At 40.6% G+C, this 16,839-nt stretch overlaps 1 protein-coding gene across 1 annotated transcript in view; it reads right to left on the bottom strand.

Annotated features, from left to right (window-relative positions):
- Nucleotides 1–226: 226 nt before the first annotated feature.
- The window catches only part of LOC127044609 (probable acyl-CoA dehydrogenase 6), a 157,099-nt gene continuing 140,486 nt past the window's right edge, over nt 227–16,839 (bottom strand). The window contains exons 7-10 of the mRNA XM_050939706.1: nt 15,824–15,997; nt 5,432–5,593; nt 5,142–5,292; nt 227–526 (exon numbers count right to left, since the gene is read on the bottom strand). Of these exons, the coding sequence (XP_050795663.1) occupies nt 433–526; nt 5,142–5,292; nt 5,432–5,593; nt 15,824–15,997 (581 nt within the window). The 3' untranslated portion in view covers nt 227–432. The remainder of the gene's footprint in view (nt 527–5,141; nt 5,293–5,431; nt 5,594–15,823; nt 15,998–16,839) is intronic.

Genomic DNA, 16,839 nt, shown 5'->3' with positions numbered 1-16,839 from the left:
TTTACATTAAAATTTTCTTAAGTAAACTACTGGTAGAATTCTCTCTTGCATTGGACATGGCAAGGCGGCACTTACTTTGATCATGGCTTAGGGTTTTTTAACTGTAGGTGTAGCTTGCTTATATAAGTAGACACTCACTCCATTTACTTAATATGCACTAGACCACTCAAAAGCAGCAACTGGTCTGCAATAAGAGAAAATGTTGCAAGAGGATACTTGTTTTCAGGTTACTTCCTTTTTAATTTCAATATTTAATTTAAAAGTTATAGTACAAGAAATTGTGTATACAAAGGCACTAGTAGGTCATTGACATAAATGCTAGAAAATTTCACTTAATCACCTTAGATATATTGCTTATTCTTTCAGTATGTAATCAATATACTGTATCTCTCTCATGAATTTTCAATGAAGAAATGTAACTGTTGCTGGGTGTTACTTCTTTTGTGGAAGAGTTTCCATATATTTGCATATAATGGAAAGCATGACTTCATCTGCACCAGCTCCTATTGACAGTAATCTTGAGTCTCTGCAGAGACAAAGAATGGGTGAAAACATTTGTATGATACATCAGTTGAAAACTCATGCTGAACTGAAATGTTTCCTGCCCCTTCCCCCACATTTAGTTACTACAAAGTTACTTTTCCTCCGGTTTTATTACCCAGAAACATACTCTAGCTAATATTGTACACACACATCAATCAGAGTGAAGAAAGCTTTGCGGGTTATTTGAAAAGAAAAACACAACATTGCTTCAGACATAACTGCATTTCCAAACGTTAGGCTATCTTCATGTATAATGCTAGCTCTGAATTTCAGTAACTTTGTTTCCCCTTCCAGTAAAGCTTATGAAGTATTTTCCCCTTTGTCACCTTCCTACAGCTTTAAAAATCTGCCAGAGAAACTTTTAAAGAGCAGCTTGGTGTTCCATTGTCACACTGGATTGTACAAGTTTGTTAGGCTAACACTTGAAACCTCCATGCTCACCAGGATGAAGGCTGCACTTTACAAAATGAACTGGGGCCCATCTGTTCTCTGGAAATGTGTCTGCTGGGGGTGGAGGGTAGAGAGAGCAGGTTCCCTAAAAGGGTTCTAGGAAGAAAAGTCATCTTGCATCCTTTAACTTTTCAGAAATTCAGGCCATGGCTACACTGGCGCTTTACAGCGCTGCAACTTTCGCGCTCAGGGGTGTGAAAAAAACACACACCCCTGAGCACTGCAAGATACAGCGCTGTAAAGCCTCAGTGTAAACAGTGCCGCAGCGCTGGGAGCGCGGCTCCCAGCGCTGCAAGCTACAGCCGTAGAGGATGTGGAGTACATGCAGTGTTGGGAGAGCTCTCTCCCAGCGCTGGCGCTGTGACCACACTCGAAACTTCAAAGCGCTGCCACGGCAGTGCTTTGAAGTTTCAAGTGTAGCCATGCCCTCAGTGTAGTCTGTAACATTGAACTTCAGTGATCTCTGTAGTGAAGGGTCGTAATCAACAGCAGCGGGGGTTCTGCAGAACACTGAGGGCAATCCATTTTTGCACAATGACTTGGGAGTAAATACTACTACTTAAAATCAATCACAGTATCCAACATCCATCTGGATCTGATAAGACTATTTAAGGCCTTTTACTCAGTTTATCTTCTGGAAGGGCCGCTCTAACACTACTTACTTTTGAGTGAGTGGTTTCAGCAATATTAATTGAAAAGCTGGCTGTTACACCACTGAACCATCACCACCTGCAATGCCTAAATTCTCTTAGCTACTCAGGCCATAAACCACCATGCCCCTCTCTTTCCTATTTTCTTTGTAAATTTGATTTTTCCTGGGGAAAAAAATTGTTCTGCTAAACTACCACTCCTCAATTCAATAGTGACATTGTGGTAATCGGACACATATCAAGAAAAGAAGAAATTACTTAGAGTCATTCTAGATCAGATGTATATATTCATAAGATTTATGGTCTGTTTGAACAACAGCATAAAAAGTTACTGACTTTTTAAATGTTTTCTAAAAAACTTAAAGATAATGTGACAGCAAATGCTTGGTTATTCAAAGTAACAACTTAAAAATCACACTTATAATTTTTTCTGTTACTAATAAAACTTTGCCTAGCAATAACTAAAAGGTATTTAAGAAAAAAAATCTTTTTCTCTTACCCCACTTTGTACATTTGGCAGCACCATTTACAGTCATTTAACCTGTTTCATATGTATAGCAAATAATCAATTTCCCCTGTGGCTTGCTTGGGTTTTACACACAGCAACTTGGGAAGAAAAACATTTAAAAAGCAAGAGTGCGAGATTTAAAAAGCAGGAATGCAACACCGTAACAGTTGGCAGAAGTTCGAGGTAGCTTGTAGTATTTGAAACTACTGAAAAATTTTTGTGACGACTAGATTTCAAGTTGATCATAACCCTTTACAAATTTAAATAGTTTCTAATAAAGTAAATTACTTAATCACTGACAAGCTAAAAAAATCATGTTATATTAAAATAAAATCAAGTTTGTTGAATATCCAAACATGTAATATATGGAAGATATCTCCCTATAATAAATGGGGATGTTTCCATGAAAAAATCATATCTGCTCCTCTTCCTCTCCCACCAAAAAAGAAAAGAAAAATCCTTACTATATCTATTTTATTTAACAAACACTGAGATACAAGAAGTGAAACATCTGGGAAATGCATTATATAAAACCAGCAGGATGTGTCTGGTGAGGGGGAGTCATAACTAGATTTCATTAATTCCTTCTAACAACTCTATACGTTGGAAATACTTTTGTAGAACAAATGATTTAAGAATTATTGAACTTAAAATGATTGTATAAACCTGTCTGCCAAGTTGTTTTATTAACTATGTCTGGTTAAAATTCCCTATCAACACTATTAAGCAATTTAAAAGCTGAATTTATTAAACAGTTATCATAGTGCATGATGCTTGCTGAAGTAATAGCAGACTGACGTGTGTCAGGCACTAACACTGCTTACTAAGGATTACTTTGCAAACTAATTCTCATGTTATGACTGAATGGAAATGCCGAGTGCTTACAGTAACAGCTGCTTGCTGCTGTACAAATGTCACAGTGATGTGAAATGATTACAGCAATGTCTGAGTAAAATGAAGAACTAGTATTAAGAGACTTGCTGCTTTGTTTATTAGTAGAGATTACAATGGATCACAGAGTAAACCTGTGTTTGTTCCTTCAGGTGATACTCTTTCACCTCTCTGGTGACTATGATTAGCCAACCATGGAATTGTATTAGTTCATAACAAAATTCTGGAGTGTGACCATCATCATTTAGGTCTATTTATAATGCTTTTTCTTTTAAGGTGGCACGGATTTATTTCTTTAATATTAGATGGCAGGCACAGGATAGATCCCAATAGGAAATGTGCTAGTCTGCTTAGTAGCTATCCTGGAATGGGCCCAGAACAGCCATGTCTCAGAGTCAGACGGGTGCTCCCAGAAGTAGCAATAGTGCCAAAACCACAAGTTCAGAGGACAAATCAAACCCATCCAAATGCATGAGATTTTTTCCATCCTCCACATAAATCCTACTCCTGTGGCTTATGTAATACACATATATTACAGCACCACTGCCAATAACAGCATGTTCTGAAAAGGGCAGGAAGCTTGCAGAAAGATGCTCTGGGGAATGAAACACTTACACTGCTCCCAGCTCGGGAAATTGCCACATCACTGCCCTGTGGTCAACACAGCCGAGCTCTCTTTTTCAGCCAGCCTACATCAGGCTTGCCTCTCTGAAGCAGTAGTTCTACAGCATTTCGAACAAAGTTTTACATCAGATGTTTTTAAACAACATTTTCCTTCTTCTGTTGCTTTACACAGAAATGGTATATGTACTAATATCTTGACAGACCTAACCCTGATTCCACTAACACTTTGTTAGGCATTTTATTACAAGGATTAATATGCAAGCTGAAATCTTCTATAAGCAGGAGAATTTAAGATCCATATTTTGTTTATGTAACAATGCATACAGCATTAACTTCATTTTGCATATAAGCGTGCTTGGGGCGGCATGCCGCGGGGGGCGCTCTGCTGGTTGCCCGGAGGGCGGCAGGCGGCTCCGGTGGACCTCCCGCAGGCAGGCATGCAGAGGGTCCTCTGGTCCCACGGCTCCGGTGGAGCATCCACAGGCACGCCTGCGGGAGGTCCACCGGAGCCGCAGGACCAGCGGACCCTCCACAGCCACGTCTGCGGGAGATCCACCGAAGCCGTGGGACCGGCAAGCGGCAGAGCGCCCCCCATGGCGTGCTGCCGTGCTTGGGGCGGCGAAATGGCTAGAGCCAGCCCTGCTCTACAGGTAAAATTTACTCATGGTGTGTAGGGCCAGTGCAAGGCCTTTGCACATCTTAAATCCCATCCAAGGGGCTGTATTGAGGGAGCAGGGGGCAGAACTTCATTCCTTCACGTGTCTTGGAAAGGATCTTTGACCTAAACCCCACACAGGCTGCCAGAGAAGACTACTGGGAGGTCAACCAGGGGAAGGGTTGTTGGAGCTGTGTGGAGTGTTGAGTTTCAAAAACAGGAGCCTAAAGGTAGACTCCTGAATCCATTTTATGGGGGGAGTCAAGTTCTGTTGCTCTTTCATTTTTATCTTGGTTCTGTAATTTGTGTCAGGAGCACCTACGATAGGCACCCCCTTGCTAATGGGGAAAGGACCTGTCATTAAGGTGTCTTTCTCTCTGGAGCCCTTAGAGACATACAGGGCTAATGGTGAACTGTACAAGGATACGGAGTCACCACCACTCCCTTTACTTGAGCTTCAGACAAGCCTTGTGGGTAGACTGAACCACACAATTACTGTTTAAAGCTGTGATCCTACAAAAGGGATCTTCTTTCATGTTCCTTGACTGTTACACCTGGGCAAAGTCACATTGAAGCCAATGAAACTCTCTGCCTGTGGATCCCCACAGCAGGATCAGACAGGAGGATCAGATCTGTGGATTGTGTAACTCCAATGGAACTTCATTATTTACATCAACTGGGGGTCTGTTCCAGATTATTTACACTGAAGCAAAATTGGAAACAGCAAACATCCCATCTAGGATTTTTAATACTGCATATATTTGGTCAAAGTTATTTAAAGCAGAGTCAAAACCTTTCACATTCTCAAACAGTGACTCACCTATAGAGTCTGTTCACTCGCACCTCATTGGTGAATCCCATTTCTCCCCAGAACTGGAGGCAATTATCACTCAGCTCTCGGGCTAGATGACCTGCCTTTAGTTTAGCCATGGAAGCAAATTTGGTCACATCATTGCCTCTTACATAGAGCGCTAAAATAAAAGCACACATTCTACAGTAAGTCACTGACTGCAGTATAACCTCACTCCCAACACCCTTCCCACATTTTTCCAATCATGACAATTTTTTGATATTAAGAGTATATTCCTGAAGCCAAATGTGGAAGCTTACCAACAGCCTGATAGAGCAGAGAACGAACAAGTTCCACCTCAGTTGCTAATTCTGCCAGGCGAAAGTGCACTGTTTGGTTATGCAGTACTGGCTGGTTGTATATTTTCCGTTGGCGAATATAGTCAATAGTTTCTTGTATCACATTTTCCATTGGTGCCAGAACTAGAGGAATCAAAGCACAGAACAGCAGCTGTTTTTACTCAAGAGTTTTTCAAATATGTGGTGTGTGTGAGGTTTGTTAAAAAGGAAGACTTTTTTCTCCTCCCAGGTTGTAAAAAATAGGTACAATGAATAAACCAGTTGTTTAAAAATAAATTATTCTATGGGGCTAATTTACTATTTATAGTTTCAATTCCCTAGAGATGTTCGTCATTCCCATATGTCCTGAAGAAAGACTTTAGAATATATGTATGTATAAACTGGAATATTAACATCTTCTTTTCTATTCCCACTGCCAATACCCTTGTCAATGTTTCAATAACCTCCTACTTCAATTACTGTAATCTTCTTCTCTCATTCCTTCTAGTCCATCCACATGGCACAGCTGCCAAACTCATCTTCCCTGCCTGATCACCAGTCTTTATGAGTCCCTTCATGGACTCCACATCACTTTCTGCGTCACTTTTAAGGTTACTCCTTGCTTCTGTCTCATCACTGGTCACTCATCACACCCATATAACCTTCTATACATGATGGGACAACCTAAAGGAACCAAGAATTCTGAACTGTCTATAGGAACATAAGAATTACTATATTCAATAAGACCATTAGTCCATAGAGTCCAGTGGCCTCGAAAGATGGTGTAAGAATCCTAGAATGTTACCCTGAATTTGAGGGGTAGGGGTGTACTCCAGAATGTGATCACGCTAAATGTAATCCTATTATGTGAATTCAACCACCATGAATTAATAAAATAGAACGCCACATAGCATAGGATTAATTTGAAAGCAAGCTTTTAGAGGCAAGGTCAAAACTAGCTGGCAATTTCTGCTAATGAGAATGGAAAGCGGGGAGAGAAAAAGTCAACAAAAGAGACAATTGAGACTGAAAGAAAATAAGTGGACGGAAAACCTTGAATCTGGGCACCTCTGAGATAGAAGTTTATTATGGTTAAGATTGTTAGGAATGTTTGTTGATAAGTAGTTTATTGAAAGTTAGGAAAAGTGATTATTTAGTAGGGGTCACTATGTTTTGTAGAAGTTAGTTATAAAATATTAGCTAATACAGTGTACGTGGAGCAATCCTCTGAAGCCATCTTGAGAGACATTTTTCCCGACACCTTTTCTCAGGGGTGAGCAACTGGCCACTGTGAACCTGCTGTTAATTATTCAATACTGTTCCAGATTTTAGGTAAATATTTGGGATGTTCTAAATTTATTGCTTATGTCTGTGTGTGCTTAAATCTAATAAACTGCAGTTTTAAACAGAGCACCCTTACTTGCATTAATCTTTTATCAGACGGAATTGCTGTGTTGTCATTGATTTATTCTTGACACCGTCTGGAATGAAATAGTTAAGTTACCACTGCTGTGGCTTCTGAAAACCCTGGGTAACAACAGTAGACATATGTGGAACAATCTGCTCCCCTGTACATAATTTCCTATGCCTAGTCTTTCTACAACTCCTTAAACTGGAAGAAATGAACTAAGCTCTTTTCATTCTACTGATAATCAATGTGAAAGGTCATTTCTCAGGGATACAAAGGGGACATCATCTACTCACAAGCTGAAGAATCTGCCTCATCAGAATGCAGGGCACCTCATGCCTAAAGATTTATTGTTGTTCTCTAACTTGGCCTTGGCTGCATGACTCACAGACCTGAGCTACCATGCACAAATGAAGAATTTAGGAAGATGCCATTCTACGCTCTTAGCACACATTAAACTTTCCCATCACCTCCAGGTTCAATATAGAAATTAATAAATAAAAGAGATCTGCACTTTACTGTCCAAGTCCCCAATCTTACAGTGTGATCTGCTAGCATCTGTGGGACTCTCTAGGGGTCTATGTTGTCCTGAGGGCAACATGAGAGATTTTTAAATTGAATGGGAGTGTCACATTATGACACTATGTGCTTCATTATTTTCTTCAAGAAAGCAAGAAACACAGCTACTTTTATTAATGTCTGTGATATATTTACTATCCTATACACAAGTCGTTCTCAACTTGTGGCCTAATCAGCACACAGTTGTGGCCCATGTGACATCCTCTGGGCCATGCATATAGTATTGCATGCAGACCACATAACACATTGTGGGCCACATATAGTAAATAGGTTGAGAACCACTGCTATACACCAACTATAAAGAACTCAAAGACAACCCCACATCACAATTTACCCAGGAATTTAAGGATATCATCAAATCCTTCCCCAAACAACTCAAAGAGAAACTCTACAACCTCATTCCCCACAAATCCACCCCAGGGACCTTCTATATGCTTCCCAAAATACACAAACAAGGGAACCCAGGCAGACCCATCATATCTGGCCACAGCACACTGACTGAAGGAATATCAGGACTCACAGAACCCATCCTCCAACTATTCACCACACAAAGGGGCAGCTTCCTCCACCACACAACTGACTTCCTCCAGAAACACCACAATGTTAATAACCTCCTCAGAACATCATCCTTGTCATTATAGATATCACCACCCCATACATCAACATCCCTCACAATTATAGCATTTCTGCCTGCCCCAAATATTTACAAGATAATGGACAACCCTCAGATATCCACTCCAAACACACCATCAAACTCATCCATAACAATTTTACATTCAATAATAAACACTTTGTCCAAACCATGGGAACAATGATGGGTAGTAGGATGGCTCCACAATATGCCAACATCTTAATGGGACACCTCGAGGAAGAATTTCTGGACAAATGCAACATAAAACCAATGATAGCTCTGAGATATGTTGATGATATTTTCATTTCCTGTACCGATGACATACACTCCATCACAGATTTCCACCACAACTTCAGTAACCACTACCCATCCATCAAATTCTCTCTAGAACCCTCCCACACTAGCATCAACTCCCTGAACACCACAATCAGCTTCAATAATGGAACCGTAGAAACAACTATATACAAGAAATCCACACATAATCACACCTGCCCTCACAGACCTAGTAACCACCCAAACAAACCAAGAAATTTATCTACAGCCAGGCACTCAGATACCACAGAATAGACCAGAGGAGAAAAACTGGGATATACACCTTAACACACTTAAAACTGCCTTCCCCAAACAAGGACACTCCACCAGAGAAGTAGATCACATCATGGAACAGGCCACTCAAGTACCCCAAGAAAGCTGCTTCCATACAGAAATAAACCCCCCTCCAACTGTACACACCTAGTTGTCACTTACCACACCCCACACTGGAACTATACAGAGTATCTATCATCAAACAATTACAACACCTAACAATGGACACCCCATTCTGAAAGGAACCTTTCCTGAACCCTCTCTTTTGGCCTTTAGACAATGCCCAATGTCTCCGAGCTCATTATCAGAAGCAAGCTCTCCACAGACTAGGATATACCAACTCAAAGCAGCAGCAGCCCCCGCCAGAAAAAGAAATGCAAAGCCTGTAGGCATATCTCCACTGCTCTGATGATCAACATTCTCACAACACACCTTTCAAGATCCATGGGTCCTACACTTGCCTATTACAATATGTGGTGTACCTTATCCAGTGCACTAAATGCCCCAATAGCAACTGTGTGGGTGAAATGAGACAATCACTATGCTCTCAACTGACCTCTCACTGAAAAATGATAAAAGACAAAAACACTCTATCACCTAGGGGTGAACACTTTTCACAACACAATCACTCTGACCTCCCAGTCCTCATTCTCAAAGGAAATCTGCACAACACTTTCAAAAGACAAGCCTAGGAACTTCAATTCATAACTTTGCTAGACACTAAGGGTATATCCACATTAGCCGCCGGATCGGCGGATAGTGATCGATTGGGGATCGATTTATCGTGTCTCGTCTAGACGAGATAAATCGATCCCCGAATGCGCTCCCTGTCGACTTCGGATCATCACCAGGGTGAGAGGCGGAAGCAGAGTCGATGGGGGAGCTGCGGCCGTCGATCTCACGCTGTGAGGATGGGAGGTAAGTCAAACTAAGATATGTCGACTTCAGCTACACTATTCTCATAGCTGAACTTGCGTATCTTACATCGACCCCCCCCCCCAGGCGTAAAAAACATCGACTGAATAGAGACACTGGATGACTAATGGGGTACTTCACCTTGAATGGTCCCTTGAAATGTGTGTTAACTACTTATGCTAAACAATCTGTTCCACCTTGTATTTAACTGTGACACTCAGTACATTTCCCAGAGCTGAAGAAGAGCTCTGTATGACTCAAAAGTTTGTCTCTTTCACCAACAGAAGTTAGTCCAATAAACGATATTACCTCACTCACCTTGTCTTTGTGACACACTTGGCAGAGAAAGAGAGAAAGGAATGTTTAATAATTTGGGACCATATTTTGACTTGGTAAAATAAGATTGTATAAAACATAAGGCCAATAAAAACATTTCCAGAAAATTATTCTTTTTGTTCTAGTTTTAATATAAATTCCAATGGAAACAGATTAAAACAAAATTCTTTGAAGATGTGCTACCTCCTCAGGCTATCCAAACTATGTTAGACTATCAGATATACTTTGATCTGGTCTATAATTTATAGGAGCAATTTTGTGTCCAGAAATAATTGCATCTGCACTGAACTGCAAAGGGACACTTTACAAGATAGACTTCAAACTTCTCGTTTGTGGGTCCCAACAAGTGATTAGATTATCTAGAAATGTTTACTCCTATAAAGATGGAGGCTGGTCCTGAAAATCTGCCCTTATTTAGAAAATAAAAGATTTTAAAAATACCATTTTACATGTAACTTAGGCCTAGTCCTATATTTGGTTTCCCATGGGTGGATCCCCACTCCCATGCAGATCCAGTGGCAGGATTGGAGACAGCGGTATGAAGATATTTTTAATATAGTTTTTAACCATGGTGTCCTTTTAAAAAATGAAAAGAAAATACACATTACTCTGTCAACTAATGTTTCTCGAAGTACAACAAAAAGTCTTTATCAGAACATTACAGGCATCACTTTACTTTTTTAGGCTGAGCTACAGAATCACATACTTAAAAAATACCCCTAAAATGAAAAATTGTTTCTGAGGCTGTGATAATTTGGTTGACTTTATTTTCAGAGAAATTCTGTCACAGATGTTTTTCAACATTAATCCCTTTTCAAAAAGCTGCCTGGCTTTATCATGCCCACCAGGAAGTTTCTGTGAACATCTGTCAGCTTTCTCATAGCAGGTCTCTTTTCCCTATTTCACTTTATTTCCAGAGAAAAAGTGTAATTTAATCCTCCCTCCTTCTTATTTTGATTTCTCAGCCACTTTCTTTTGTTTGTCTCTTATTTCAATGTCCATATTACATTCTAAACTTGGAGGAACTTTCTATTGAGTTTTATAGAGAAAATTTGCACATCATACCTACAGAATGGAGACTATATCCTGAAAAGCGGTGACTCTGAAAAACTCAACATGAGCTCCCCATGTGATGCTGTGGCAAAAGGGGCTAATGCGATACATGGATGTACAAGTGGGAGTAACAAGTAGTAGGGAAGTGATTTTACCTTCCTGATAGCTGCTTTCAACTACCTGAAAGGGGGTTCCAAAGAGGATGAATTTAGACTGTTCTCAGTGGTACCTGATGACAGAACAAGGAGTAATGGTCTCAAGTTGCAGTGGGGGAGGTTTAGGTTGGATATTAGGAAAAACTTTTTCACTCAGAGAGTGGTGAAGCACTGGACTGGGTTACCTAGGGAGGTGGTGGAATCTCCTTCCTTAGAGGTTTTTAAGGTCAGGCTTGACAAAGCCCTGATTGGGATGATTTAGTTGGGAACTGGTCCTGCTTTGAGCAGGGGGGTTGGACTAGATGACCTCCTGAGGTCCCTTCCAACCCTGATATTCTATGATTCTATGATTCTACCTCTGTATATGGCATTGGTGAGACTGATACTGGAATAGTGCATACGTTCCTTGGGTCAACATTTTAAAAGGGATGTTGACAAACTGGAGAGGGTGCAGAAAAGAGCCACAAAAATAACTTTACGGTTGGAGAACAGCTTTACAGCGAGAGACTTAAGGAGGTCTACAGTAACTCCTCACCTAACGTCATCCCGGTTAACATTGTTTCGTTGTTACATTGCTGATCAATTAGAGAACATGCTCATTAAAGTTGCGCAATGCTCCCTTATAACATTGTTTGGCAGCCGCCTGCCTTGTCCACAGCTTGCAGGAAGAGCAGTCCATTGGAGCTAGCTCGTGGAGGCCTGGGACCAAGGTGGACTGGCAGCCCCCCATCAGCTCCCCATTCCCCTAAGTTCCCTGTGCGACAGCTGCCCAGTAAGCCTGCTGGCAGTTCAGCTGTTCCTCCCCCCATGTGCTGCTCCTGCCCTCTGCCTTGGAGCTGCTCCTCGGAGCCTGCTGCTTGCTGTGCAGAGGGTGGGGGGAATATGAGGGGGACTAATATAAGGGTGTTCCCCTCTCCCCTGCTCCTGCACCTCACTTATTCCATCTCCATAGAGTGGGGTGGGGGGGACACGACAGGGCTCAGGATGGAGGGAGCTTGGGCAGCAGCTGCTGTCTCAACTTCCTGATCTATTTGAAAAGGCAGTGTACTTAGAATGGGGTCAGTGTACTTAAAGGGGCAATGCGCATCTCTCTCTCTTGCTCTCTCTCACACACACGCACACGGTGTGTGTCACTGTCTCTCTCAGCCATGCTGTCTCCCTTCCCTCCATTCGTGCTGCCTTGTAGAGTGTGAGGCTACATTAACAACAATGGGTTAACCCTTGAAGGCTCAGCCGATTGTTAGTTCATCATTTAGCAGTAAGGCATTTCCTGGGAAATATCCCACCTTCTGACTTCACCACTTCAACCAAGCTTCACAATCATCATCACTGTGTACCAGTATTAAATTGCATCCAACGAAGTGGGTATTCACCCATGAAAGCTCATGCTCCTATATGTCTGTTAGTCTATAAGGTGCCACAGGACTCTTCGCTACTTTTACAGATCCAGACTAACACAGCTACCCCTCTGATACTTGACAGTATTAAATTGTTTGTTTAAAACGTATACTGTGTGTTTATATATATATATAATATAGTCTTTTGTCTAGTGAAAAAAATTTCCCCACTATTTACATTAATTCTTATGGGGAAATTGGATTCATTTAACATCATTTTGCTTAAAGTTGCATTTTTCAGGAACATAACTACAACATTAAGCAAGGAGTTACTGTATCTGTTCTGTTTATCAAAAACCAAACTGAGAAATGATTTGATTACAGTGTATAAGTACCTTCAAAAGGAGAAAACACGTGGTACCAAAGGGCTTTTCAGTATAGTGAAGTAAGGCATAACAAGAACCAGTGCCAATGCCCAGAATCTGAAGCCAGACAATCTAATCAGAAATAAGGCACACATTTTTAACAATGAGGGTGATTAACCGTTGGAACAAATTACCAAGGGAAGTGGTGGATTTCCATGTCTTCAAATAAGACTGACTGCCTTTCCGGAAGATATGTTTTAGCCAAAACCACAACTTACTGTGCTCATTACTGGAATAACTGGATGAAATTCAATGGCTTGTGATACACAGAAGGTCAGACTGGACAATCTTATGGTCCCTTCTGACCTTAAACTTTATGGCTCTGCAATGTAATTGAAAGTTTCCCTTCCCTTCTGCTTTGATGTGGCAGGAAAGTGGTTAAAATGTGAGTGGCATTCCCAGTGGGACAGCTGTTGGAATGTTCACTCATCCCTGTGGAGAGAGGGGAAAGCCAGCTCTTCAGTTACTGTTGTAATTATGAGAACAAGCCATAAGAGAGAGAGAGAGAGATGCAAATTAAAATTTAAAAATTAATTTGACAAGATTTTGATGGGGACAAAGCTGCCTTTTCCTTGCATACAATCCCCAAGGGATAGATGGTAACTGCTGTGTAATGACATACTAATTAATTAAGAAAAAAAGCTTCTGTATGGCTTTGATGGGACTTGTAGAAGAGCAGGATGATACAAATATCTGCAGGAAGACTCTTGTCACAGCCAGACTCTTTTGCTTTTGGGAGGGGTGGTGGCCGGGGGTGGTGATGCTGGATACTTTGTCTTTTAAGCTTTAGCAGCAAGCCTTTGTCTGTGTTATGGACAGAATTCTGCAATTGATCCCAGTGGTTAAGGGACAGCTTGTGACTGACTTTGTGGATGTGCAAGACTGAGGATATGGAGAAAGGAGTTACTCCCAGTCCAGGGTATAGACACAGTCAAGATTCTTGCACTCTTTGGGTGAAATTCACTTCTGTGCAGAAGGCCAGAAGAAGGCTGAACAGTAAAAATCCAGCTTTTTCCCTCTAGCTCTGGGCTGGAGGAGGCATACTCAGTCGCTCTCTGATAGGATGGTGCATGTGCAGTGTGGTCAGCACTAAGAACTAAGAGAGGCTGGGGCATGCTCAGAGAGGGTGGAATCTTTAGAGATATTAGGTGTTAAGCTCTAGCAAGTCGCTACTGAGCATATGCAAACTGTGATTTTTCAGAGACTTATTATTTGGCCAAATTTAGGCAGACTTCCATGGGGCTGGCAAAAAGGCATATCCTTCACCCACTACCAAATTTCAAGTCCCTGCTCCAAAGCCTGAGGATGCTAGAGCTGTTTAAAGAAAAGGTCACCAGATTTTTTTTTAAGATGAGCCAAACAGCCTATTTTTTTCTAACCTCATTCTCAGAAATGGCAGAACCATTTTGGACAACATTTTCCAGAAGAATTGAGTCTGAATACAGATGCCCAGCATGTAAAATTTTGGCCTGAACAGTTAAAGTTGGACAAAGTTATAAACAATTGAAAACAGTGTCATATAATGAGACATACTGGGCAATCTTAATAATAGACAGAGCTACGTCCTGTCTAAAATATCCTTACGTAACTTTGAAATTTTAGTAAAGATCATCTTATTGGAGGGGGCCAAATAATACTATAAACTAAGTAAATATTGTAAAAGAGTGAATGGTTCAGGAGGCTGGTGAAGGGATGCAGGTTTGACCCTGACCTGCATTAGTAATGACTGACATTTGATACCATTTGATTACTATTTGGTAGTCCAAGTTAAGTTAATTATTAATAATACTCAGCAATTGTGTGGTACTTTAGGCACTAATAAAGTACTAATAAATGCTGGCTATCACAATCAGTTCTCAGTCAATAAGTGTCTGCATCACAAGACCACCTCCACAGAAGTTAAAGGGGGCACCATAAAAACAACAGTCAGACAAACAAAAAAAACCCTCCATTTGCTTCAGCTTAAGTTCTGCAAAATCCCCATGGACTCCAATGGGAGCAGGAGCAAGCTCTAAATGGGTCACACTCTCTCACTCCCTCAGAAGAGGTCTGCCAGTTCAGGGTTGAGACACAGAGGCAGAACAGCACGGGGAAATTTGTCCTGCCACTGCTTATGCTGTACTCATATCAAGGTGAAACAGAGGATTTGAGATGGAGAGCTGTTAAAGAAGAGCACCTTAGCCTCTAAGGAGAGAACAAGAAGCAATGGGCTTAAACTGCAGCAAGGGAGGTTTAGGTTGGACATTAGGAAAAAGTTCCTAACTGTCAGGGTGGTTAAACACTGGAATAAATTGCCTAGGGAGGCTGTGGAATCTCCATCTCTGGAGATATTTAAGAGCAGGTTAGATAAATGTCTATCCGGGATGGTCTAGACAGTATTTGGTCCTGCCATGAGGGCAGGGGACTGGACTCGATGACCTCTCAAGGTCCCTTCCAGTCCTATAATCTATGAATCTTTACACAGCCACTGAATTCTCTGAAGAAAAAACAGAAAATTATAGCTTCTCCATTACAGGCAGTTTCAGAAGGCAGCCTTATGTTTAAATTCATGTTTGCTATTTTCCATAATCTTTGTATTTCATTGGTAGTCCACACACAATGTTGCTGCTTTTTCATTTTTCCTCATGCTGTCGTCAGAAGGCTCCAGGAAAAACAAACAAACAAACAAACAAACAAAAATAACTCCGAACCAAACCCAAACCAAATATCCAAAAAACAACCAACAAAAACCCTGCAGTGCCTCACTTGTAGTATCCAAAGGTTACAGTTCTTTCAATTTCATTTTTATTCCAGCTATACAAAGAAAAAGTTCTCTATTTCTAGACTATGACCAATTTTACAAAAATAAATTACAAGAGTTTGCTGTAATCCACCACCAGGAAAGTAAATTCTGTTAGTCATTTGTAAGAGTGAGTCTTATCTCTTGCCAGGAGTACCGCTGATGACTTACTGTTGGCTACTGCCCATAAACGCTCTTTTTGGAATTGCAACATCTGGTATGTAAAGCCCATTCCTTCCTCCCCAATGAGGTATTTGCTGGGAACTCTGACATCTTCAAAAAAGATCTGTGCTGTGTCTGATGACCTCATACCCATCTTGTCTATCTTTTTAGCAATGTGAACACCTAAAAATAAAGATGGATTAGGAAGGATACAGGGAATAGGAGTCTAGGGTATTTAATTATATATATTAATTTAACACAAGAAAGAGTTCTGTACTAACATTTGCAAATTTGAAAATTTCTATGCTTAGGCTACCATAAAATCCTAAGTTTAAGAAAACATGGAAGTGTCAAACTTAACCACAGCATTTCTATCCTATCTGTTAGAATGTCACTATTTTTAAATGGGAAATCAGAATTCTCATAATCCTAAAGACCTTACTTCTCATAATCCTAAAAAACCAGTGATTTGCTAGTAGAAATGGCCTTTATTTTAATGGATGTCTAGAAATCTAGCTGTATCAGGTTAGCTTTTATGTTATTTTATACTGTATAAAATGCAGAAATTAGTGTAACTTTTTGAGTGACAGCACTGCAGTAAAGGCAGTAATAGATATTTAAGAATATAAACATTTTATCTGTTTGTTTTGTAACCTCTGAGTTACCTGATCACCTTATGATCAGTTCCCAATTCATAAATATCTGCAAATTAGTCTCACATAATGTACAGGTTGTCATATCAACTCATTTTCAGCATTAGTGAAATTAAGTCCAAGACTTTCCTTTCCCTCTCCCTGTGTACTATGTTGCAGTGATAGCATTTTTCTGGAAAGAAGGTACTTGTCTGGTCAAAACTGTCTCTCTCTCTCTCTCTAGTGACATTAAAAAGTCATATTACATACATAGGGAATACAATGGAGGCTTTCAGCAACTAACACCAGCTATTCTCTCATCTTCTTCTGCCAGCTAGCAGTGACCATTTTGCAACTGGACAGTTAGATTTAAATCACTTGAAATTAATCCCC

Source organism: Gopherus flavomarginatus, chromosome 2, assembly GCF_025201925.1.
Source record: "Gopherus flavomarginatus isolate rGopFla2 chromosome 2, rGopFla2.mat.asm, whole genome shotgun sequence".
Classification (NCBI taxonomy): domain Eukaryota; kingdom Metazoa; phylum Chordata; order Testudines; family Testudinidae; genus Gopherus; species Gopherus flavomarginatus.
Note: the sequence above shows the minus strand (reverse complement) of the source record. Positions and strands in the feature narration are given on the sequence as shown.